This window comes from Onychostoma macrolepis, chromosome 04 (assembly GCF_012432095.1).
Source record: "Onychostoma macrolepis isolate SWU-2019 chromosome 04, ASM1243209v1, whole genome shotgun sequence".
Lineage (NCBI taxonomy): Eukaryota > Metazoa > Chordata > Actinopteri > Cypriniformes > Cyprinidae > Onychostoma > Onychostoma macrolepis.
This window is the reverse complement of record NC_081158.1, coordinates 29615715-29641780: the sequence shown is the minus strand read 5'-3', so window position 1 is coordinate 29641780 and position 26066 is coordinate 29615715. Positions and strand designations below refer to the sequence as shown.

The following is a 26066-nucleotide window of genomic DNA, read 5'->3' as shown; positions in this document are numbered from 1 at the left end:
CCTCGACAAAGACAAAATTGAAAACTGAAAGTCACTGAGAACTGTTTTAACCATTTCCAGCCAACTATGATGTAGCAGCATATCTAAAAAGCAGCTGTTAAGGTAGAATACAACAAAAAACATGATTTTTTGTAAGGAAGATTAGAGGAACCTTAAGAGACAAGCAAACCTGTCTAAACCCCCTCTTTGTGTTGTATGTGTCTGTGTGTTTGGTCATACAAATCCTGCATTCAAGCCTCTTTTTAAGTATCTTCAAATCCTTTAAAAACAGATATTTTGACTCTTGAACATTGGATTTTATCGTTAGAATAATTTGAAAGAGGCAATCAAAACTTCAGATTTGTATGCCATCTACAGATATGTAGCGTTACACAATATCTGTGCAAACACACAAGTATCATATACACCATTATATGAACATACACACAAAATAATACTTACAAAGTGCATCTGAAATGAAAAATCTATGGAAATAAAATAAATCACAAAGTCCAATGGAAGGCACAGAAATGTCTTTGCACAAGAGGGTTTAAAAAGCAGGTTTATGCATTAAGCTCAATGCACCTTGTGAACCTTTCTGAGCCCTAAATTATGGCTGGAGAGGGTTAAAACCACAACCACGGGACAAAAAAAAAAAAAATCAGGTAACTGAGATAGAGACAGGGAGTGTTGGGGAAAGGTGGACGAGAACGAGTATTTCTAGGTACCAAGGTAGCGCCCTGATGGGATAAGGCAGGCTCGTGGTATGTGAGGTCCGGTGGAAGGGATGGTTGACGGGCCCAAGTACTGTGCAGAGCAGTGATGTGCGAGGACGGAACGGTGGACGATTCAGAATGTGGAACGAACAGAAATGTCGTCTGACTGGGTGGGTGCCCTTCGCTGATGTTACTCCCTCCATCTGTTTTATAGTAAGTCGTTTGTGGGATGGATTGAGCAGCGGAACAGTCTTGAGGTTGGTACAACTGATGAGGCGGAGGCGAGTGGAACTCCCCAGCATCGGAGGAGGTCATAGAGTCACTTGAAGGTTCAGGACTGAGTTCTTTATGTCCATGGAGAAGCAGGCTTCCCGGGGGAAGGGGCAGCTCCGGGCTCACATAGCTGTATAGTTCTTCGGTGACGGGCTGTAGTCGACCACACAAGCCCTGGTTGCCAGTCGGTTCCTCCAAGTTAAGGTCCATGGAGCCCCGGCGGGCTCGGTAGAGTCTGGACGCCAGCATGGCTGGGTCCACTTGGAGGTTGTGCATGTGGAATTCAAAGGCGGTGCTCGGCTCGGATGTATGAGCCAACACGGGTGGTGCGGAATGAGGAAACGAGTGGGGCTGATACCCTGGATCTGCAGCTGTGGTGTGCTGCGGTGCAGAGGCAGAGCTAGACACACTCATGGGAGGCAGTTGCGGGATCGGGCTGTGGGTCAAGCGCATGTGGCTCTGGACATGAGGGTGTAGGTAAGCTGGCCCAGGCTGTGATTGAGTCTCATAGGCCAAGCTAGCAGCAGCGGCAACCTGCATTTGCTGATGGAAGCTGATGTGGCTTAGCTGATGTGCAGTCATAGGGTAACCACTATAGGCCATGGCTTCCAGATGGTCCATTAATGCAGCCTGGTTGAGGCTGAGTCTGCGTACAGCCTCCTCTTGCTCGGCCCTCACATCCTTATATCCGTACAGCGACTCCGCTGGGGGCTGTAGGTGCAGTGGCTCGGCCAATCTTTGAGGCGCCATACCGGGCGCCATCATGAACAAAGAGGGTTCGACGCCGGGGCCCAGAGCTTCCATGCCGGAAAAGGGGTGCAGGCTGCTGCCATAGCTACGATGGTAGGCGGGCTGGAAGTGACGCGTGTGGGCCTCCAGGATGGAGGTGCTCTTGCGGCGCTGCACGTTGAAAGCTTTAGGCGGGCAAGATGGCGGGGGGGAGAACGAGACGGGCCGTTCCGGGATGGTTGGGAAAAAGAGCGGGGGCTCGACCAGACCTGAGCCTCCTCCACCGTACGGCTGACTCACTGACTGCGGCTGCAGTGACAATAACATACAGCATCTTTGTGAGGAAGTAGAAGAAGCAGCATCACAAAATTCACAAAGCAAGAGAAAAAGAGAGAGAAAATAAAAAAGATGACACGTGAAAACACAGCAGATAATATTCATCCAATCAGGCAAAGATTACATAAGGAATAAGTTAAGAGATGTTTAACTGCTAAATGAGATGTAGAAACATGACAGTGACAGGTTTACAATTAAATACAGATGCTTCACAGGCAGTGGGGCTTAGGAAGCATTTTTAATGATTGCAGTTCATGCCAATCTGTATTTAATGTGAGCACAGGGTTCCAGCCGAGTGGGCCAGGGTAACATGGGTATCTGAAAAGGATTTTTATATGTCTTCATATTCTCAAAACTGACCTGTGGTCAACCCCTCATATTCTCAAGATTTATAACCCACCAGAGCAATGAAATAATCAGATTATTGGCTCCAGTGAAGGGGGAAAAAAGCAACTATGAACCTTTGACATACAAGAAAATATATAAACAAGCTATTTATACTTGATATATTACATAACGGCTAATTTGTGAAACTGCATTATTCATAACACGCCACTTTTTTCTAGCTTAATGCTAACATTCCTAACATCAGCTGGGGACTAGAAAGACTTAAAAAGAACTGTGGTTTGCATTTTTAAGTCCAATAATGGTTTTAATGTTAACACTAAACACTTTGAGATTGTTAGGCTTAAATGTAATGTTTTTGGATTCTGAATAGCTCACTTTGACTTAATAATGTAGAAGGATGCCATTTCATTTTCAGATCACACCTTTGGTGTTTTAGAGAGATAAATATTGGCCCTGAAAACAATTTAATTTTATTGCATGAATTTGGATTATATTTCCACTCTCAAAACTCTTTAAGCTTGTTTTATCTTCTTATTTTAATAAAAGTATTCTTCACAGATACCCACGTTGTACCCAAGTCCTACACAGCAGGAGAATCCTGTTTCACTGGGATACACTAACATACAGGACTGGCAAAGATTGCTGGGAGACTGGCACGGCGACGGGGTGGGGCTGAGTGAAGGGGCAGGACGCTCTCCAGTGCTTTGGACAGTCGGCCCGCAAACGTCTCCCCATCTGGCCTCCCCAGCCGGGGTGAGAGCGGGGCTGATGCGACTGGAGGAGGGGTGGAAGGTGGCTTGGGAGGACACGACAGAGCAGAGGTGGTAGAAAAGCAGGGCACGCAAACAGACATGCTACGACGACGGGGAAGAGGTGGAGGAGGCTGGAGGTGAAGGAGGGGAATTGACTATTAACCACAATGGAACACAAATAACACAAAAAGCCAAATAACCAAAAGAAAACTACAAGGAAACATTTGATACAAGATTAAATATCAACATTGCATTCTAAGCTGCTACACAGAAAGAGAAAAGACCTGCATACAAAAGGTTACATGTTGATAAAATATAACATCTGCTGTCGAGTCAGACCTAAAGAATGAGCCTGGTTCAATTGATGATTCATGAGGTTTCAAAAGCAAAAATAATTTTACAATGACCAATATGTGTTATCAGTAACAGAAACATTTATGCTATGATATGATTGCATGTGACAATATCAATATCTGACTCATGAATCATGAATTGTGAGCAGATTTTGAGGTTAAATTAATACTCGTCTAACCTGATCTGAGATTGATCAGGTTGCATGTTGTTACACATAAACTTGGTGTGTTAATAACTGGAAAATATAAGGCTAAAAACTAAAGAAATTGCACTAAAAATTACATTGTTACTGCTTAAGCAGCATCCAGGCTCCAAGAAATCTATAGCCTAGACAGTCTACCATGTAGACAATGGATACAAATTGAGGTTAGCAAAGTCCATGAAAACATCGCAGAAAATCATTCCTCTGAGATGTTTTATGATATAGAACAGCATAAAAAGTAGTATGCACAGAATATGGACAGCAAAAACAAAGACCATAAACAGCACATTGGGTATAAAAACAAAAGAACAAAAAAAAGTACAATAACAGTCATCAGTGCCATGCAGACTTTGAGTTGGAACTAACTAGCCAGTCAGGTGAGATGGTATTTATTAATAATAAAAGTAAATCATTAGAAGTCACACCTACAGACAATTAGAGTAATAGAGAGTCTTTGACATCAAGGTGTGTGCTTGTGACTAAAGTGTTTCAGGCTCTATGGAAAATGATGTAAAGTAATTCAAAACTAATGAGTAAGAAGAGATGAGAAACTTCAAAGTCCCTGAGAAAGATCTAGATGATGCCCTCAATGAATGACGTGACTCTGATGTACTGAAATGATCATGGTTTAAGTGTCCAGGATTGCAAAAACAACCATCCAGGAAGTGATGAATGCCCACCAGTCTGCACAGCATGATACACTGCTACACGGCACAGCCTTTTTGGGAGGAATCAAAAATACTGACACGAAAAAAAAAAAAGAAATAAGTTAAAGTAACCCAAAGAATGTATTAAAATGCAAAGAGGATGATGAGGGAGCGGCAGCTCAGGTACACGTGGGAAGTGAAAATATACTTGGCAGTCAGAAAATAAAGAAAAAGCGAGACAAAGAGAGAGAGAGAGAGAAAGAACTGAGAGCAGGCTGTATGAAAAGAATCAAACCCATTTAGAGTGTAGACGTTATGGCTTTGCTTTCCTTTCTCATGCATCATTCATTTAGTGTCTGATAATAACAAGCCATCATCAAACTCCAAAGATAAATACATGCAACCACAAAGAGATCATATTCAAAAGTCAAACAACAATTGAACATTGATTCATTTGTTACTCAATCAAGGCTACACTAATTCTCTAAAGATCATATCTGTATTGCTTCATTGGGTTCTTTCTTAGTACCTTTGCACAACATTAACAAATGTTTTTAACAAATATTATGGGAACAGATGGAGACATTTCAACTAAATAGATTGTAACTGAAAATAAACGTGGCCACATGATTTGTTGAATTAACCTGTCAATAATAAGGCCAAGCATACACTACCATATAGAAACACGTTTTCCTGAGTGCATTTAACAACCCAGTTTCTTGTTTTCCATAGTATTGTCATTGTTATTATGCTATATATATATATATATATATATATATATATATATATATATATATATATATATATATATATATATATATATAGTTGCTTTTGCATTTTAACAGCTTTGTGCATCAGTGAATCTTTTGAGAAGTTTGGCATGGTACACTGATCATCATTTTGGCTAGAAAACGCTACTAGACTGTTGTGTGGAATTCATCAATAGGCATCAGTTGGGAAAAAAAAAAAAAAACAGATTAAGGATGCAACTATGTGACCTGCTACACTGAACCTGCAATTAGGTGTTGAGTTCTTGACTTTGGCCCTTCTTCTTCTGTGACTTACCATGGGCTGCTGGGGGTATGCGGTGTGCTGTTGGGGAGCTTGAGAGCTGGGAGGGTAGGCGGCCTGTCCAGGCACCTGCTGGGGTTGCGACACAGCAGGAGAACTATACGACATGCTGAACTGGCTGAGGTGAGGTTCTGAGAACACGGATGAACCCTGACCACTATCAAGCGTCCCGTCAGCCACTGGGAAAAGATACGACATTCATAATTAAATAGGAAATGACAGGTAGGTTGATGAACTGATAGGTTGTGTCTAACACTTACAGGTCATTCCACTTTGCATGTACTGAAGCTGCTGGTCTACATCAGGCTCCTCACACTCGGGCTGGACAAGGCCAGGAGTCGGAGGCTGGGAACCACACTGGCTCTGTGCAGAACCTTGAGAGCCGGGCACGTTCTTCAAAGACTCGCTGGACAACTGCTTCTGCTCCTCCTCCTGCTTGCGTTTCTCTTGCTCGGCTCGCACCTGCTGTCTTTGCTCTCGTTTGCGGCAGATCAGGGACACGCGGTCTCTGATGGCCTTGGCCATGGTTTTGTGGTCACCCTCGCAAACATAGCCTGACTCAACCTGTATTTAAACATAGCATGTGTTACCATCTACATGTGCTATATCTGATTCAGAGAATCGTTGATAAACCCACCATTTCTTGAGCCACATCTTCTGGCACGTCCCGATGGAGGTCGAAGGAAAACTCGATGGCTTCGTTGTCTTTGTATTTGCCTTTCAATTTCTTGACATCTTCAATGCGCAACCAGAGCTTGATGGCGATCATCTCCCCATCGTCCTCCTCAGCCAACTCCACCCGCACCCCAGTCTCCTCCTGGAAGAAGGCATGGTTCACAAGGTCCTTGATAGCGTATCTGTTAAGCGAAGGGGCAAAATGGTAAGCAAACAAGGCAAAGATGTTAAATAAGGATAGCCAATCAATAAAATAAATTTAGAAGCACGTGGCTGACTAAGATCAACCAAATCACATTTGTTATCTAATTTGGAGGCACAAGATGGAACATTGGGGTTGTCCAGGATGAATTAATAAAAGAGTCACTGAATGATCCAAGAGAGGCGAAGCCAAGCAAAATAAACTAAAAATATCGAGGACCTGACTTGAATTTAAATGTCTCATGATCAAATTGATGTTTATTGAGTTTCAGAACTCTCCAGACACGAAGTTTGATAGCTTGGCGCCATTCTGTGGTGATGTCGCATGAATGTCATGAAAAAAAACTTAATCGTCCCTGGTTGTGTAGCGATAAATATTCTATCCAACATTCTATCCTGTTGCATTTGATTCCACGGAACAAACTTATTCTCAATTCACAACTCAAGAGGAGACATAAGAGGAAATCTATGAATGTTTAACATGAACTCCAAATAAAATGTGCATATATTAACAAATTAAACCACACAGGATGTACGTACACAGGGATTGACCAATTACAACACATTTAAAAAGAGCTGATCCATGACACCTGCATGGAACGATGGATACAGGGGTAAAAGATAAGATTGCACTATCTTTTTACCAAGTCAGACCTCAGAAAAAAAAAAATCAAGTGGGCTTAGTTGATTAGCTGGATATAGTAGACATCAGCTTTTCCAGTGCTTCATCAGCGGAACATCAGACATCGTCTCACCTTACGCTCGACACGCTGTTTGCGATTTTCCATTCAATTTTTTATGCACTGAAGCAAAGCATCAGCTTTATGACTTTCCACAAATTATTAGGAAAAATACTTCAGATGGTGATCAAGATCATTAAAATACATATTATAGCTAAAATTCAATATGCATGCAAAATACGAAATCAAGATTTTTTTGGCTTGGCCATTTATGTAGTTGGAGTTGAAAAGGAGTCTGGTCAAGGATTATGTTTTTTTCTGTGTCGTGAGGACACAGTGCACTCTTAACTGGCTTGGCGTGATCACAGATCCATTTCACAGAGTGGCTTGTTGCTGGAATTTTCCCAAAACAGCGTGTGGGAAACCACTTATCTACTGCTACTATTCACATTCCGCATGGAGGACCATAAGCCTAAAGATTGCGATATACACTCACGAGTTCAGCACATCTTTGGGTAGGCTCATGGCACACTTCGCTGAGAACTGAGGTATGACTGGATGAATGAGTTCTGTGAACGCAGCGTGGGTGTGGGTAGTAGGCACAGCCTTACCTTTCATCTTTGTTTTGGCGAATACATCCCTCGATGATCTCTTTCACCTCTGGAATGGCTACCTTGTCGAAACTGCCAGGTTTAACTCCCTGCGGGGTAAAAACACAAAAGAACGTTAAATCAACATCTCTTTAGTGCTGTGAAAGAAATCCCTTTAGAGCTCCATAGGGACTCAACAAGACTACATATGGTGGACGCTTTACGCGCTTTAGTGCCTGCCAGGTGAAAATCATCTGATCAATTTCTCAACAAACCACACAATTTGAGATGGCAGAAGACGAGCCAAAGTTTAATACTTAGGGTTGAGAGTTTATTCAGATTCCTAACCGCAAGTATGAGCAATAGTGATGTCTGCCATAGTAAGCATTAATAATAAGTGTTTTTTGATGGCATACGTATAAATGTGGCTTGCATTACAGTGAAACCCCTGACCTTCCAGATATAGCTGTTTATCTGACAGATTAATTCATTTTACTGAACAAAGTTACCTTCTCAGTCATCAGGAACGCTTACATCTATTAAGCCAGGAGTTTTTGGAGGAAGAAAAGCGAAAAAAGTTATGAATAATCTTTTTAAAATTGATATTATTTTCAAAAAATATTCTAAAGATTCATTTTGGATTTAGTACAATGACTACATATTTATCCAATTATTTACAGGAATTAATATTTTTTTTATTTAAAAAACATGAATTAAGATACACATAAAACACTAAAACAGAATGCCCTTTTAGATTATAATTAAATTTAATATCTAACGGAAGATGAGGGTACACAAAGTACTAGTAGAAATTCTGCTCTAAAAAAGCCAATTTTACTATTAAAGAATGTTAATTTACCATTTACTTCACTCTTAAATATACAGGCAAAACTTTGGTCACCTCAGGGATAAATGTTTAATTCATTTTATTAAATTTCACTTCATCTCTACAAATCAGAATGGATTTCTAGCAACACAATCTCATTACCAGCCATCAGATTTAGCACTGGAAAACAATAAATTCCACCATGAGATAAAACCACCATATTACAAATCAATCTTACAAAAATCTTCTGCAACTTTCCCTGCTTTGTATGTACATTTTTTAAATTCTGACCCCTTTAAAATCATTTAACATTAACAAAGCCTACATAGAGCTAGAGCTGTCAAAACCACCCAAGACAAAAAGAGTGCAAGAAACTTACAAGTGAAATCCAGGAACACTGTGTTGCTTTACAGAGTGGTCTGCCTGAACTATTACTCCCCCTGTCTCAGCATTACCTCCTTATATAAGTCTGTAACCCCCCTCAAATTCCAGTGCCAAACAAAGTTAAGGATGACGGAGTATCTAACAGAATTAAGGCAGAACGGCGAAGTATTCTGATAACAAGGTGATTTAAAAAGCTTGTTACGGACGCTGTGAATGGGTCCCCTAAAGCCAGATACATGCTGTTCCCCAGCTCTCCTACCGGATAACAAAGGCTGAAAATTAGAAGCAATCATTTTGTATTTAACAAAGCAGAGAGAGAGGAAGGCTGCTGGAACAGCTGGGGGTGGATGTAGAAAAGGAACAAAAGCAATCTTCAACTTCTACTCTGTCCAACTCCCCAAGTGACAAAGTGTTACGATGCATAAGCATACTGAAGAATACTATTTTCTGGTTGAACTCCTTCGATGCCGCATCTTGAAATTACTTTCAAGGGTTGGGAGATGCAGCCAAATGACTGGGACATTATATGCAAACTAGACTTTTACAATTTTTTTTCATGCTCACCTCGAGTTTCTATGATATTCTGGTGAACATTCTGGTACGAAATGCGATCAAGGGCTTATTTTGGACTGTTTTATCATCTGGTAAGCATAAATTGTGAATGTTAAGTTACATTCTGAAGTGTAATACTTGGCAAGAGCACATGTACAGACAATACTCACATGACTTTACACCACAAATCTGATGCCATTGTTGCCAACAAACCAATTTTCCAGTGAATAAATGTCCAGTGCTATTCATTTCAGCTCCACCTCTAAAGCCTTTGCTTTAATCACTATAAAAATAAAAGGGAAGATCTGCATTGCAGTAAAACCTGTGTGGCTCTAATTCCATGAACAGACTGAAACAACTCCATGCTCACTGCTTTGAGATTACAGGCAGCGTTTGCAGATGTTTCGACAGAAACCGTTTCATTGTAATGAAAGCATTTACTCTAGGCCTAGATGGGACAAGTCCCACATCTGTCTGTGAGGGTAACCTCGGGTCCACTGAGCTTAAAATGCTTTCTGATTGCGTAAAGCTTAAATTGCTTCTCTCAGTGAACTGTTATGCCTGTGCGATTGGATTTCATGCGATTAAAAACCCTTCAGGCAGGGTGGATGCCAGTTTCCAGACAGGCGGACAGAACTGGTGAAATCTAGGATGTGCTTTGCACTTTCCAAAGCTAACAGGTGGAAAGGGTAACACCTCAACACCTGATTCAAGAGTGAGGATAAAAAGAAACAGACAACCTTTTCTGTACCACAATGTTGACTCAACAAAAGCACTCTAGAACCTTCTACAATCACTTTTTCAATGACTAGAGTTACAAAAACATTCAGTCAAATAGAGAGGATTCAGTATGGAGAATCAGTACTGCTCCCTACTGGTGAGCCCCTCATTGGCTTATCACAGTCCTCAGCCAGTTGTTTTCTGCCTCTGCTGATCATATTTTCAACCTCCAGCATCATATGATCACCCTATTGACCTGAACGAGAATAAAAAAAAGCTCATGACTGCCTTATACTCCCCCCCTCCTCTTCTCTGCCAATGATATTAAAGGACATCAATGAAGGGAAAGGCTGATTCAATTTATAAACTGCAGCAACATGACTGGCCTTTTCCAGCCTTCTAACAATGGTCTTGGACTCATATATAGCCGTACTCTCAGGGACATTCACCTCGATTGTTCTGACGACAACATTGTATGTTCATAAATAGGTGGATACTTTCAAGCACCTTCAATGCCGATTACATCACAATGGCTTAAAAGAGATCTGAAATAAATAAATCCAAGAGAAACTGAATATTTTGAGTTCAAATGAGACCAAGTCAGTCAAACACGAAACTACATTAAAGCCGGAGAGAGCAATTGTTCGAGCCAGAGACTGACTTCATGGAAAGTCAACACATGACGCACCACAAGCTGATATCAGTGACGGCTGTAAAACTGATTTAATCAAAGAAAATTTTTTTATTGCGACTGGCAGGAAAAAAGAACCTTACACATCCAGATATCCAACTGTTTTAATTTTGGAGAAATTACTTCTTACTGGGTGGGTCTGGGATAAGGTTGGGCTGTATGACGACCAGTAAACTGGTCAAAATGAGGAATCTTAAGGAGTGTTTTTTTTTTCTTTTTCAATAGCTTTGAACGTGGCTCATCCAGTCAGAATTTAGAGTCACAACAATCAGTTTTATAATGTTAGCTGTACAGTCTTTTGTTTTGTTTTATTTTGCACTGATGCCAGACTTTTTCAGTTGTTCACTGTAAATAATCTTCTTCATTTCCATCAAAAAAGAAAAAAGAAAAGCAAATAAAAATTTAAATTCAGATGATGTACCTTTTGTTTCTAAAATAATAAATTCACCGGCATATCCAAAAATAGGTATTACCATATAAATATTAAAATATATATTTTTTAAAGAAATTAATACTCGTATTCAGCAAGGATGCATTAAATTAATCAAAACTGACAGCAAACATTTATAATGTTAAAAAGGAGATCTGTTACAAATAATTATATTTAATTAAATTAAATTTCATTTCAACAATTATAATAAGGAATGTTTCTTGAGCAGCAAATCAGCATATTAGAATGATTTCTGAAGGATCATGTGACACTGAAGACTGGAGTAATGATGCAGAAAATTCAGCTTTGCCATCACAGGAATAAATTAAATGTTAAAATTGCTGTCAAACGATTAAATCGCATCCAAAATAAAAGTTTTTGTTTACATAATATGTGTGTGTGTGCTGCTGTGTATATTTATTATGTATATATAAATACAAACACATGCATGTATATATTTAAGAAAAATATGTTATGTTTTTATATATATATATATATATAAAATATAAGAATATAAATGTATATGCATGTACATTTTCCAAAATATATGCTGTATGTGAGTGAATCTACATATACATAATAAATATACACAGGAGCACACACACACATATTATGGAAACAAAAACTTTTATTTTGGATGTGATTAATCGCGATTTATCGTTTGACAGCACTAGTTAAAATGTATTACAATACAATTTTTTCACAACATTACTGTTTTTATTTTATTTTTGATCAAATAAACGCAGCCTTGGTGAGCAAACCTTTGAACATTAATGTATATTGTGATATATACTTTTAACATTACATAAAAGTAAGATTTTGGTCATACCACCTACTCCTCGTTGCACAAAACTATTCATTTGAATGACACAGTTACATAATCTCATGTATAGTGTGACGCCTCCAGCTGTGGGCAGGTTCCAGTGAGCGCATAACAGCACAAGCTTCTTTTATTGAATTATTTCATAAGCAGAATCCTGAGGAATGTGTGGGTGTAATGACAGAGCTGGCAAAGATTATAGCAGAAGGAGAGAGAACGAGGCGCCCAAAGTGAATGAGGGACAGAGACCGAGCAGAGGTGTGTGAGGGTACTCACGCTGGTGACTCGGCGATAGATTTGAGCGGGGTTCTGACACTCGGAGTACGGGTACTCAGAGGTAGCCATCTCCAGCATGCACATTCCGAAGGCGTACACATCCACCGACTCGTCGTATTTTTCCTCGTACATCTCAGGCGCCATGAACTCAGGGGTACCTTAAATCAAAAGAACCATTCAGAACTCTCAGTGCCTGAGATCTCTACTCACCCCAGCAGGGCCGGGGAGAGGAAGGGAGAGAGGAGGAGGAGGACAACTGCACTGTTGCTCCGTACGGCCCTGAGAGGAGAGAAAGAGGGGGAGCAAAAGATATGGAGAAAAGGAAAAATAAAAATAAAAAAAGAGGAAGGGGGAAAACCGGCCTCAGTTATTTAGCAGTGAAAGAATCCAGTTTTTCTCTGCAAGGCCTTTAGATTTTCTATTGCAGTACTTTAGACTAGTGCACAAAGCAGCCAAGCATCATCTCGCAAACAGGAAGTTGATTTAAGCCAGACGCACATGCGTTGGTGCAGGTTACTTTTAGAGCTGATTGATGGGCTTCGAAACGGTGTTTATCTTTACAACACGGCCGTGCCGCCAACACGTTAAATGACGTACCGGACAGCGGTGGGCGACTAGCTATGGAACTTGATCTATGTCAACAACACAGTTATGGAAAACACATGACCGACTCACCTTTCTACTAGCCTGTAACAAGAGAAGGTTAAGCAGGTTAAAGCACAGAGCAAGCCCATAGCTAGTGAGTGAAGACTCTCGTGCACTAGCGCGTGTTAAAAGGCCTCGCACAGGAAAACAAGCTAACATAGATTCATATTTGAAATATTTCCGTTTTTGGATTAGGTTGCTTTGTTGACTTACCACTTACTCGCCATTTTTTAGAATACTTACTGTATGAACTGCAGGACATTAAATAACCCATACAGTGGAGTGAGACCAGCTGAGATTATAGCCCTACAGTTTAAAGGAAAAAATTCTCAAAAACCAAGAAAAAAACGAAAACAAAAAATGGAAACAAGTCAATTTTAGAGGAGACAGAGAGAAGGGATCCAGAAAGAAATTTATCACAATATCTAAACCATCTGAAAAGGAAGAGGGGAAATAAACTGATGAGGCAATCAGGAAAACCTTTGGAAAAAGATGTTAGACATTACTGGCAGCAAGAGAATTTCTAGGATTTGAATAATTATAGACCACAGGTTCCAAACCAAAGTGTTTATTCTGTTAATAATGATGCGAAAAATTCCAGTAGCACACTTACTAACAAAGCGTTATCCACCATGCGGCTTTGTTGCTATTCTTAAGGCATATATTAACCGAAATACCCCAAAGTTTATGGAAACTTAAGAGTGTTTTCACCTGTTGCATTTACAGGCCAATTAGTTTCAGGTGGGAAACAGCAGGATCTAAAGACGTTCTCCTCTGGTTTTCCCCCGTCTCCACCCCAAATTAAAACTTGTACCCTTGGCTGCCTGGAAAACTGTGGTCTAAGGTGAACAGTGTAGCTCGGAGCTACAGCATGCCTTACATATCTGAGCATAACTGACAGCAAATGCCCCACCTTCCCAATTTCACCTTATCATTGAAAAGACAAGCAGTGACATGATACATATTTTGGATTGTATACGCCATGGTGAACTGACTTGGGAGGTGGGGAAAGCAAGAAAGTTATAGCACTGGGTCGTACCTATGACACTCTTAGCGAATGACGAGCGCTTGAGGGTGGCCAAGCCTAGATCGCCGATCTTAACGGAGCCAGTGGGACCAGTGATGAAGATGTTGTCGCACTTAAGGTCCCGGTGAATGATGGGAGGAGCCCTGGTGTGGAGGAAATGCAGGCCCTTCAAGATTTGCCGGCACCAGCTCCGCAACACCTTTATCTTCATCACCTTGAAGCGCTTCAGATACCTGAGGAACAAAGAGTTGAGAATTATCGCTATGTTCTTTTTCACTAGACCTTGACAGAGTAAAAACAAAGCAGATGTATCAACGGAAGATGATACATGTTTCCAGGTTTGGTGATCATGTCTTGGATTTCAGCCAATGAAATGAAAATCAATGACAAAACTCTCTACTCAACAGCTCAATAAGATCTCATTTCAGTCCATATGAGGATCAGGGACAATTAAATGATTACATGATGATGGTTCTGGGTATTTGAAGCATCCATATGGACAGTTGCATTCCCTTCTATGAGTCCCAGATAGAGAGGACAACAGCGTGTGAAGAAGGCGGTACAGCACTTTCGTTAGATTAGCTTGGCCTAATCAAATCTTGGAGCCAAGCCATAGCCAGGATTTGGCCTTGTTGTAATCCTCATTACAACAATCTACTCAGTTCAGGCACCTGAACAGGGGGAGCTGGGTACCCTTTATCCCATAATGCCCTAGGCGAAGACGGGCACAAGCTCACAAGCAAAACAGAACATATACAGTAGCACAATTGACTCATTTGTTACACGATTTGACTTTATTTTAATCTGACACACCGTTTCTGCTCCAACCTGTTTGTCTTGAGAAGAATCAGATAACTGTCTGAAGAAACATCAGTTTATGGATAAGTGTAATTGTGATTCAGAAATCGAATCCTTTCCTCTTCCTTTTCCTCTTCTCATAGTAAAAGAAAAATGGTTGAATAACATCGGATCAGATGAAACTGGTTTTGCAAGGCAGCGCGAGAAGAGATATTAGAAGAGCGTTTTTGTGTAAACAGATTATCTCTGTAGTTTGCTTAGTTAGATTGAAACGATCAATAAGTATTGCTTCGCCCAATGGCAGGAGGTGGGTGGTGGTACAGGGCGGCTTTGATGGAGTGTGGCGGCTGACTGACAGGTGGGAACGGAGCCAAGGGTAAGTCCCGAGGCGATACTGGAGAGAGCAACAAAGCCTGATTCAAAACTGTCTCATCACTCAACACACCCAGCGGCTCCCAGAGGGCCTCAACAGGCTGTTTTCCAGCTACACCAACAACTCTCTCTGCACTTCTCGAAACATTAAATTACTTTAAAACATTCCGTCCTCAACTATATAAACCCGTCAAATGTCTGAAACATTCAAGAAAATGTTATGAATTTTGATTGTCAGATTTATCTTTCAGATCAACTACTTTCACAGAGCAGTAGTCTGAATAATCTGTTTATGTACAGTATGTTTCAATCCGAAATATTGGACTAGAAAGCTTTAAAAGGTCTTTTATGTGAGCATACAGGAACAGGGTGAGGGACAAACCACCCCCTGAGCAGTTTTGTCTTTGGTGACCCAGACAAAAATGAGAACAAAGATTAGTTTAGACATGGCCGTGTCTGTAGGACACTCCGTTTCTACCTGACCTCTTGATCACTGTTTATCTTTGCGGTGGAGGAGCAGTCATGCAGAACGCCACACATTGCCGGAATGCCAGGGCTGATGAATACAAAGCAAACCTGACATGGTTTCTCATTTTTCCTTTTTCGCTCATCTCCCCATGTCTCCTCCTAGCAGTAATAGTGGCATTTCTGTTGTTGTGAGCAATGTGACAGATAACTAATTGTGTGTGACTGAGGCTCTGAGGATGATGGATCTTTGTGGGACTCATTTTTATGTGTCCTGGATACTCATAACAAATGATTACAATCAAATTTTTAATCTGTTCCAATGTTAAAGGGCCAATCCAGTTCAATATGCCTGCATCATTTATTGGTTTTCTTGGTGACGTCTTCATGTGCATGAGTCACCAGTTATTTTTTTATTATTTTATTTCAAGAAAATTGAATAAGTCTCTATGCCACATTTCTATGAACTGATTTGGGAAAAGCAAGAATGGTATCATAGTCAGGTACTAATATTTAAGTGGGTGTATATGACTCTGTTCGTGTCGGAGCCCATACATCCACAGGAGGGGGCTGCTGGTCCAGTTTGTGGTTCATCTCACTACAGCTCCAGCATCTGTTCAGTACCCACAATGCCTGTCTCGCATGAAGGTGACATGCCACTCTTCCCCTGCGATCACTCTGGTAACAGTTCTAACTCAATCGCTCTATTGTGATTGTGTTTTGTAACAGCTAATCACAGCCTCTGTGGACGGTCCGCTAATGGCGATGGACATGAGGCTGGTGAAAAGCATGTTTGAAAGGCCATCCTGTTGTTGCATTTGAATGCTGTACCACAATACAATATTAACTGCAGTGGACGCTGTGAATTGAGAAAAAAAATGAAAATAATGAAAAACCTCGGTAACACACTTTATGTAAGTTAACAATCATTTACATAATACCACAATCCTACAAACAAACTGCACACTTTTGCTGAATTTTGCATTTGACCATTGATTACGCAATATTATGTTGGACAGACAATATAATATAAAAGTGGACCAGATGCTTTTTACTAACGTTTTTAGGGTTCCTGACGTCATGAGCTCCGTCACCAGCACGATACACTTGCGGCCTTTGGAGGGCGACTCCCATGAATCGTAAAAACGCACGATGTTTGGGTGCTGCAGGCCTTTCAACATGCCGGCCTCTTCCTTGAAGCGCTGGCGCTCTGATCTCGACAGCTTCCGATCCTGCAAGGACAAGAACAGAAGACATATAAACCTTTTAGCCACTTGTTTTACTTAAACGTGATGGAAACCATACTTAACAACCATTTATTGTATGTTAATCATTTCTCACTGAGCGGAGAGCATTACAGATGTACTTTAAATCAAATGCCATGGCTTTATGTTAAACCACTATAGCTCACGGGGGAACTAGAGGGGGTCCACTCAACCTTAAATAACGTAACCCGACCCCAGATTCCTGCAAGACCTCCAAAAGAGCCTCTATAGACAAAGCATAAAGCACAGGAGGGGACAAGACTCAACCAGTTTAAACACAAATGGTCCTCTTATCCTGTGCTTAATCCCTGTATGGACCACACACAAAACGCACCTATAAGATAAAGAAACTACAAAAGCTCAGTGCAATTGGTTCAGTGTGACCGGACACTACATCATCTCCCTTGACTCTCTAACCTACCCACAAAACCTCTCTGATATTCTATCCAGGGTAGCCTGACCTGCCCAACCACAACAGTGTCAGGGTTTTTGGATGGAACGCACCTCCCTGCGCATGTGGGTATCCAAGCGTTGATGTCAAAGTTCCTTTCCGGTCAAGCTGAGCTCTTATCAGCAGTTTAAACAGTGCGAGCAAGCCTGATCATTAATCATTATTATGATTGCTCCAGCAACCGCCAGTGATGAATTAATCCAGCGGCACTTTATGGAAAAAAGGACCACTTTTCTGTGGCCTACTTTCACACAACCCCAGCGCTTAAATCATATGCATTACGTGAGCACTAATTCCATTCTGCGAAAGACTTGCCCTGCATACCTGGTGGTAAAATTGCAACGTGCATCTTATAAAAGCTATACGTAAGAGTTCAGTGAGGACACCTATATAGATTCTCCGGCTATCTGCAACCAGTCTATTCGATGTCATTGATGTGCTGCCGTTCTAGAATGCTGACGGTGGCATTCTTTCTCCACATTAATGCAGACAGAGTCATTCATTTCCCAAATGCACTAACAACCGTACTAGCAGCAGGCATCTGCAACCCATTAAGTACCACTAATCCCAAAGGACAGTAGAGGGAGAGAGAGAAACAAAAGGGATTCAGCCTTAGATGGGGGAATGAAAGTGTAAACACTATTGACTAGGGTTCAGTGCAATGAGAGCAGAAAAAAAAAAAATGTGATGGAGAATGAGAAAATGCTGAAAATACATTCTTGTATGCAAACGCTTGGCCAGTGCATTGCAAACATGTACTCCTGTTGTGTATACTTGCATACTGTGATGGTATTCAGGTTGTTGGGTATGAATATGCTGACAGTTTAACTAACTTGCTCAGCAAGGTTCTTTTCAAACTCTTGCTCCAACAGCATTTGACCTGAAAAAAAAAAACAACTGTAGAAGAAGATAGTTCACGTTAATGCCACTATGGCGTCCCTTTTGGTGCAAAATTGAGGTTGGAAGCATTCATGTACTTGCATACAGTTTGATTTTGGGTCCCTGGACCACATTTTGAGGCCAAACTTTAAGAAAGGCAGTGCTCTGAGTCTCCTCTCTGCAAACTGAGGCCATCTTATTTCCCATCTCACTGTGTCTATAGATAATCTAATCAATGGCTGATAAAGCAGGACAAAGGAAGAGGTCTTCTGCAACATGCGGGGGGTTGCAGCTCTGCTAGTCGCTCTGCTAGTCTCTCTCCAGGTCTGGGGCAAAAAGACCTCATTGATTGCGACTTAAATGGAAATTCTTCGCTCTCTCTCGCTCTCTCGCTGATAAGACACAGGAAGGATAAACAAGCGTGAGTGAGTGGGCGAGCGCACAAAAGAGAGTAAGGGAAGTGATGCGTTTAACTTTGGCACCTCATGCAAGCTTGTCTTGGCAAACCGCAAGTGTCACTTTTAGCACCCCGCTTCTCAAAATAAAAACACAGGTGCTTGTGCTCTTCTCAATCATGTGATGCAAATTATTGAGGGTTTGGTTACAGGAGTAAACACAGCTTTAACAGACAATACACTGTAGGTTAAACTACATAAAACAGACAAATTAGACAAGGAAACACTTGGAAACCCTTGTGGAGGCAACTACTGTAAAGTGAGAGAGAGAGAGAGAAATATATTTAAAATACCCAAGATGCCCGTGTTTACAGATATTATTCCTTAGCAGACAGAAACAGAATTCTCGGCAGCTGAAAATGGGGCTTCAAAAGGTAAAACACTGAATTATTAAACAGCAATTTCAAGTTTCTGACTCTATTGAGTAAATTCTGCCTTTGTGAAAATAAGCATTCATTTGGTTCAAAAACACTTTTAAACTTGGGTGTGTGGGTGTAAAAGAGACCGCATATGCGCCCTTCTTATCTATTAACTAACTCACAGGCAAACAGATCAGCTTTTCTCTCTAGTTCTGCTTAGCCAGTCACGTGAGCTTGTGCAGTTCAGCGAACAATCAGCTGTTTACTCGACTGTCGCACACAAAATATCTTTTGGTCTACACCTTTGGCCTGGCATAGAGATATAAACGCAGCTGTGGTGCCCTCCTGTCTGTAAACAAGCCAAAAAATACCGCAGTAACCAGATACAGCAGCGAGCCTTTCTAGAAAACTCACCCCTGCTCTTTTCTGAGAAAATAAGCCAAATGCTAATACAATAATGATAATGGATACGATGCCAACTCCTGAAATTGAATTAACACAGAGCTGCTCTGTTTTCCTCAAAAGGCTAAGTCTTTTTTACTGCAGTGCTATTTCTACAGAGTAATGGGGTAGATAGTGTTCGGCCCGCCGAGCGGCATCAATGCAGATGGGAGACTCTCACCTGATAGCATTTTGCAGAAGTTGTGTGGGTGTACAATAAGATGCAACAAGACGCTCGTGGATGTGGCGGGAACTGGATCAAAGCAGCTTCGACCACATCACAGAGCTGGACTAAATATGTAGTAAGAGCAAACCGAACGTCATTTCAATCAGTGGATCAAATCTGCGGAGCAGGCTGAGAAAGAGGCAGCTGTGAGAGCCACCTCTGAATAACAGCGCACTTGAATAACCCCTGAGATTTGCATTTGTAAAAAGGCAAATAAAACGGATTGGCATGACTCATGCAAGCGGGTTGCATAGCATTCTCGTAGGCAATGCCAGTGGAGAATGGAGCAAACGGTAGATCAAAGCTCTGAGAGATAAGAGCTGGCTTCAGTAAACGCTGAACCTCAACAGTTATAGATAAAACTAGAGGCTCCTGAACTCTGGGATGGTTACCATGTGCGCAACTGGTCAGGCGATGCTCGAGTCCAAACAGAGGTTGCGTGAACCAAACAAATTTTAAAACATTTACAGATAATTCAAATGCCTTCTGTCATTTTGACATAAATATAAAGTATCTGGTCTTCTGCAATTCCCTACTTGCTCATTCATGGTGTACCAATCAATAAAATGCTGTCATTTTCATATAGTGAGAAAAGAATAATACAAGTGCTTAGCATTGATATCACAAATGTTCTTGTGATATCAAAGTCACATTAAAAATACATGGATTTATAAATTAATGTATTTAATTAGTTAAAATAATTAGGAAAAATATAAATACAGACAGAAAATAATAATAGAGAGAGACAGAGAGAGAATTTTATTTTTGAAAGTTTAACAAATTAATAAATACCTGAAAATACATAAATGTTTTAGTCAGTCAAATAAGTCCATTTAAATAAAGACATTTAAATTAAATATTAATAAAAAAAATTACAATTAAAAAAAAAACATTTACATGTGTTTATTACATGAAGAAATTATTATAAACAAGTAAATATTTTACAGGTGGACACCACATTATGAAAAAGTATTTTATACAACAAAGATTATTGGAGTATATTTTACAAAATAAAATGAAATAAAATAAAAATAAATAAATAAATATTTAAATGTGTTATTTGCAATTTCTTTGTTATATAAATTTACTAGCAATTTCTAAGTGAAAACTGTTTCACCACCTTTTTTAGTTTTAGAGCATGAAAATAACTCTAAAACCCAAATAAACAATCGGTCAATAACCCAATCGGTCAAAAATAACCCAATCGGTCAAAGTGACATGGCCAACTCACTTAAAACTAACTAAATTATGCTAGGTAGACAACAAATGTATTACAAGAACTTTTTTGGCAGAATACTTAATATCTATGCAGAATGAATTTGCAGTCCAGCTGGAACAAACTACTTGCGTTAAGAAAAGTTGTAGTTATAACTGTAGGGCTATTATCATTGAGGATTTTCTTAACAGAAGGGGTTTGTTGTAACCGGCTACAGGGCTCTGGCAAAACATACAGCCCTCCATAAGCTCATTTTCTCTGCCATAGGAAGAAGTGTTAGTCCTCCAAGTGCAGACAGCTGCTGAGTTCTCTGTGTCTGCCAGGCTACAGATCTAATGATTCGCATCAGGCCGTGAACGCATCTTTTAAAACACGGCCTGACGTTCCATGCTAAAGTTCCCTTCAGCAGGGGAACTTCCCAAACAGTTTACAGAACAAACAGCTGCTTTCCATATGCAGCTCATTCATTTCTCTATTTCATGTTCGTATAAAACAGTTGATCCTTATTCAGAGTATGCTAACACCATCGTGGAGTGAAGACCACATCCTCGGTTACGCTTGCACTGTAATGTGTCACATCTGCCCAATCTCATGCCAAAAAAAGAACGAAGGGGGGAAAAAAACTGGCCCCAGGCCCTGGTTTCTAAGAACACAAATCCATATCTGTGACAGTACTTTTCCACAATAATGGGATCCAAACTGCAGAACCTTGTTTTGGGCCTCTTGTTTTGCTGTCGGGCCAGATGCACTGCAAAGCGAACAAGTGTGTGCTTTTGCATTGATGTGCGAGAGTTTAAGGTGGTAGAAAAGTGGTACTGTGAACATTAAAGAACAAAACATACTCTAGGGAAGTAGATTAAAGCTCAATTTCAATACAGTACAACTTTAAGTCAGTATGGAGTTAAACATGTCCGTTCATCAGTAATGGTTATTTTTACAGCTTTGATGCTATGCATATATTATTATGAGACATTCTTTAAAATATGGAACAAGATCCAAGCTCAGTTTCTCCAACCAGGGGGTCAGTGGCCTGAAACAGGTAAAAGACCCCTAGTTTAACAAGATTCTTGGCGAGCAAGTTATTTAAACAGTCAGCAAATTGCCATTTAATGGCATGATGTTTGAAATCTAACACTTCCCTTTGGGTTTCCTTCCCACCGCAGTAATGCAAGAATTCATGTTAAGTATATATGTGTACATGCACATGTTGGCCAAGCATCTGCATACTTGCATAGAGTATTTATGTGGCCTTACTCTAGCAATCACAGAGTCGTCAAGCTTCATTATTCACCGGTGTACTTCCTGAAGTGATTGTGGGCATGCAGAGCACTTAGTCTGAGTTAATGGAAAGACAAAGATTCTGTCCTCCAGGGGGACCTCATTCCCTCTGATCTTCTCCAGGATTCATGTTTCACAAACACAGGCGCCAGTCAAACAGTGACTCTAAAAATACCTTCCACCACCCCTCCCCTGCTCGACCGTAGTGCGCTGGGCATCTAGTAGACAGTGGATATAAAATACCAAACCGAATCCATTTCCAAAATACACTAAGAAAGTCAGATGAGAGGAAACGACAACTATATACTCTCAAAGAGGTTAAAAATCTGAGCCCATTAATTGTGCACGGACTGAGTGAAGGAATAATCAGCTTAGCTGCTGTGATGTGTTTGATAACTGTATGAGCAACCCGGCTGATGGACAGACTCGATCACATGACTGCCTGAAAGCCTGTGCTCCATTTCCCAGCAGCACTTAGTAATGGCCATGACAGGAGTTTAATACATCAAAACAAGTATGAACCACATCCACTAGGCACATATGCACCATCTTTGTTCTACATGTTGCCTTGATAAAGTGGAAAAAGGGCAGCGGTTCAACATGGAGCCTTCTGGGCGTTTCGGGGCCAAACATGACGACCGATCAGAAGTTAAAAAATCCCCACAGTTACACAGGCTCAGCCAATGACTGCTGCACTCTCGCTGTTGCAAACCATTGTAAACATCATAAGACTTTCATTTGACATCTGAACGGTCTGAATCAGTGCATGCCCTGTTTTCCGTCTGCAGGTTGAAAGATGCATAAAAAGCCATTAAAGCAGACATCACAGTTCTATTCAATTCAATTCACGTTTATTTGTATAGCACTTTCCGCAATACAAATGGTTGCAAAGCAGCTTTACAGAAAATTAAAGTTTCTACATTATATTTAGTAGTAGCTTATCAGTTCTGTGTGTTGCAGCTATTTAAGGAAAAGATCTATAATAGAAACGTTTCTGAAGGCGACAATCCAATAATAAAGTGTTGTTTGTGTTGCAAATATTAAATTTTTTCCACCTCCCTTATTAAAAAAAAAAAAAAAAAAAAAAGAGTGACCAGCTTGTAAGATGTTGGCGATTTGTTTATGAGATGATAATGTTTGCTGGATCTCTCACTCCGGTCACATGAAGTCCGGGTCATCGGTTCAAATTTCCCAACTGACGCAGCTCATGCCTTCTCATTAACCAAAGATAAGCATTTAGGACTGCTATGCGCCTTCCCTAATTTCAGTTAAAAAATTTCCTTCGGTTTATACATCAAAATGTATTGCAAAAAATGTTTTAGCTCTTGACCAACATACTGAGAAACGCTAGATGGTGTTAAAAGTGAAAAAAAAAAAAAACAGGATTTTCTTGCTCTTTTGATATAAAAGTCAAGTAATACTGTATATGGAAATAAATTAACATTCACAACTTACCAATGCAAAAACTGGTTATTCATTAAAAAACAATCATGAACACATTAACATGTGACTCCTCATATCTAATTATCAATAGCCATTCAGTATTCGGCATGAACACGAACTGGAGGTAAGCCAATCAGAGTCAAGGTTATTTACATATTGAAGCCTTAAAAGGTGCAGTAGAATAATAATAATAAAAAAAAGATGTTTAATTCTAAAGGTAACAGAAAGGATCATGCAAAAGTAAATCACAACCTTGACTAACATTAAAAGTGGACTTCAGTGTGGAAAATTAAATGTTAGAAGTAAAATATGGGTCCTTTAAGCAGAAAGTCCAGTTGATTGGGTAAAAGAAGTGCAGCAGTGCTGCTTGTGCACACCAGTCATTGCTCTGCCCTGCGAGCAGCGTTTCTGATAACCTCCTATGGAGTCTCAGTGCCGATCGAGTCGTCAAGCCGCAGAGGTCCTGAGGGGTTTACACAGAAGAAAAATGACACAGGAAATGAAAAAGGAAAAGTGCAACAGTCAGGCATCTGCTCTGAATAAGACCGAACAGTTGTTCCTTCAAACAGCACTGAACTAGCTGCAAAAACCATGACAGCTTCATCTAGATCTGAAACAGGCAGAGAATGCTGGACTCCAATTAGGGAAGGAAAACTAAAACTTGATTTTCTTTTTCTCAAACCCAAAGATTTGCCATCAATCAGCACTTAACAGACTGCTCAGAACCAGGGCCATGTGTTCAGTGTGGCCTAATTTTTGGAAACTGCAGTTCACCCCCCAGGGTGATTTGGTGGAGAGTGTAATTCGGTTATCTTCTAATGAACATTTCAGTTGTCACCGTTAAGAGTAATGTTTGCTGGGAGCTAAACGGAGGTCAAGGTGTAGGTCTAGTGGGGAATTCCAACTGTTATGCCTCTGACCAATGTGCTTCTCTGGACAACTAGTTGACTAGAAAGACCTTTTTAATGAGAGTTTTAGGGTCACATGAGTATTGGTACTAAATGCAACTCTTCTATAAGTTTACTGACAAAAAGTGAACAACTATAACCCCCTATTGCATAAAGTCCTCGAAAAAGTGAATAATGTATAATAAAACGGGAACACCGCTCACAGCAGGCGATTTGAAATATGACAGTAATTGTATTGAAACTGAATGTTCAATGCAGTGAATTTGTAATAAAGGCAGAAGGCACAAAGCCTTTTCCAATTTCCAAATTCACCCATACAGCATTTTGCGACAGACTAAGGTTTACATATGTATACAATGCTTCAATAGACATTAATAGTGATATAGATAACAGTAATTATAAAATAATAATGTTATTCTAAAAACTAACACAGTCTTAAGTATTACAGCTACCTATAAACTTGAAAGGTAAAAAAATAAAAATAAAATAAACAGCAATGTTATTTTCATATTAATATACTATTAAGGTTTTAGGTATTAAAGTTTTTATTTGTATGTTTGCTTTTTATATTTTCAATTAAAGTTGTAGTACTCTTTTCATTTTTATTATTTTTTTGTTTCTATTTTTTGCATTTAAGCATGTCAATATAGTTTTCATTCATTTTTACTTCAGTTGTAGTATCATTTTGGTAAGTTGAACATGAAATGAAAATGAGAAATGTTGCCTTGCAAAATAAAATAAGTTTTATGTTTTTTATATTCTGTTTCCTTGAAAGTTTATTTCATTTCAATTAATGACATTTTTTTTTATGGTTTTAGTTTTGGTTAACTATAACAACCCAGGTTTACAGTTCTCACAATGCTTCTGGGTTTGAAACCTTAAGGACTCAACTAACTCTAGCTAAGAAGTCCTAGAAACATTCAATCAATCATTTTCCCGATGAATCATTTATTAGGCTCATAGTCTGAGAACATGGATTGGTTCCATGATGCCATTCACCTTTTAAGCACTTCTATTATCTAAATTCATTTGCATATCTTTATATTTATATTTATATAATTGCAAATATTGAGTCAATAATGGCTTTCCTCCATACTAAAATTCAAACACAAATTGTCATCTGCATTAGAGAAAGCAACTTTATAGACAGAGCATTTACATTCTGACTCTAAAGGTGGAAAATTGCCCAATTCGATGCAGGATGGATTCCCACATTCAGTACAACCTTGGCCTTATACAACACACCAAAAAGTAAGACTAAACTAGCTCAGTACATAACTGGAGCTATAAATAAACTGAGAACAATACAGGAGGAAAAAGGAATGCTACAGAGAAAAAACAGAGAGCGAGACAGAGACCGATCAAGATGAGGAGAGCAGCAGTGTAAGCTAAAATAAGGCCCTTTCATGGTCTCACTTTGAACCAGATCCATGTGTCCCTGAGCGCTGTGTGGCTCGCTATGTGGCTCGCTATGTGGGTCAGAACGACAAGGCACATCTTCAGTACATCTCGCTGCCTGTCACAGGCTTTGGGCAGTGAGGTCAGGAGGTGATGAGCTCTCCGTCAGAGCCAAGCACACAGCAGTC

The 26066-nt window shown here is 40.1% G+C and overlaps 1 protein-coding gene across 18 annotated transcripts in view; it reads right to left on the bottom strand.

Annotated features, from left to right (window-relative positions):
• Positions 1-26066, bottom strand: part of wnk1b (WNK lysine deficient protein kinase 1b) — a 72355-nt gene that overhangs the window by 22943 nt on the left and 23346 nt on the right. For 16 of the 18 annotated variants that reach the window (XM_058773838.1, XM_058773840.1, XM_058773824.1 and 13 more), the window contains exons 3-10: positions 16619-16791; positions 13937-14157; positions 12253-12410; positions 7575-7663; positions 6045-6264; positions 5668-5971; positions 5402-5586; positions 708-2006 (exon numbers count right to left, since the gene is read on the bottom strand). In XM_058773838.1, coding sequence (XP_058629821.1) covers positions 708-2006; positions 5402-5586; positions 5668-5971; positions 6045-6264; positions 7575-7663; positions 12253-12410; positions 13937-14157; positions 16619-16791 — 2649 coding nt within the window. The remainder of the gene's footprint in view (positions 1-707; positions 2007-5401; positions 5587-5667; positions 5972-6044; positions 6265-7574; positions 7664-12252; positions 12411-13936; positions 14158-16618; positions 16792-26066) is intronic. The other 2 variants (XM_058773842.1, XM_058773843.1) reach the window with 1 other exon arrangement.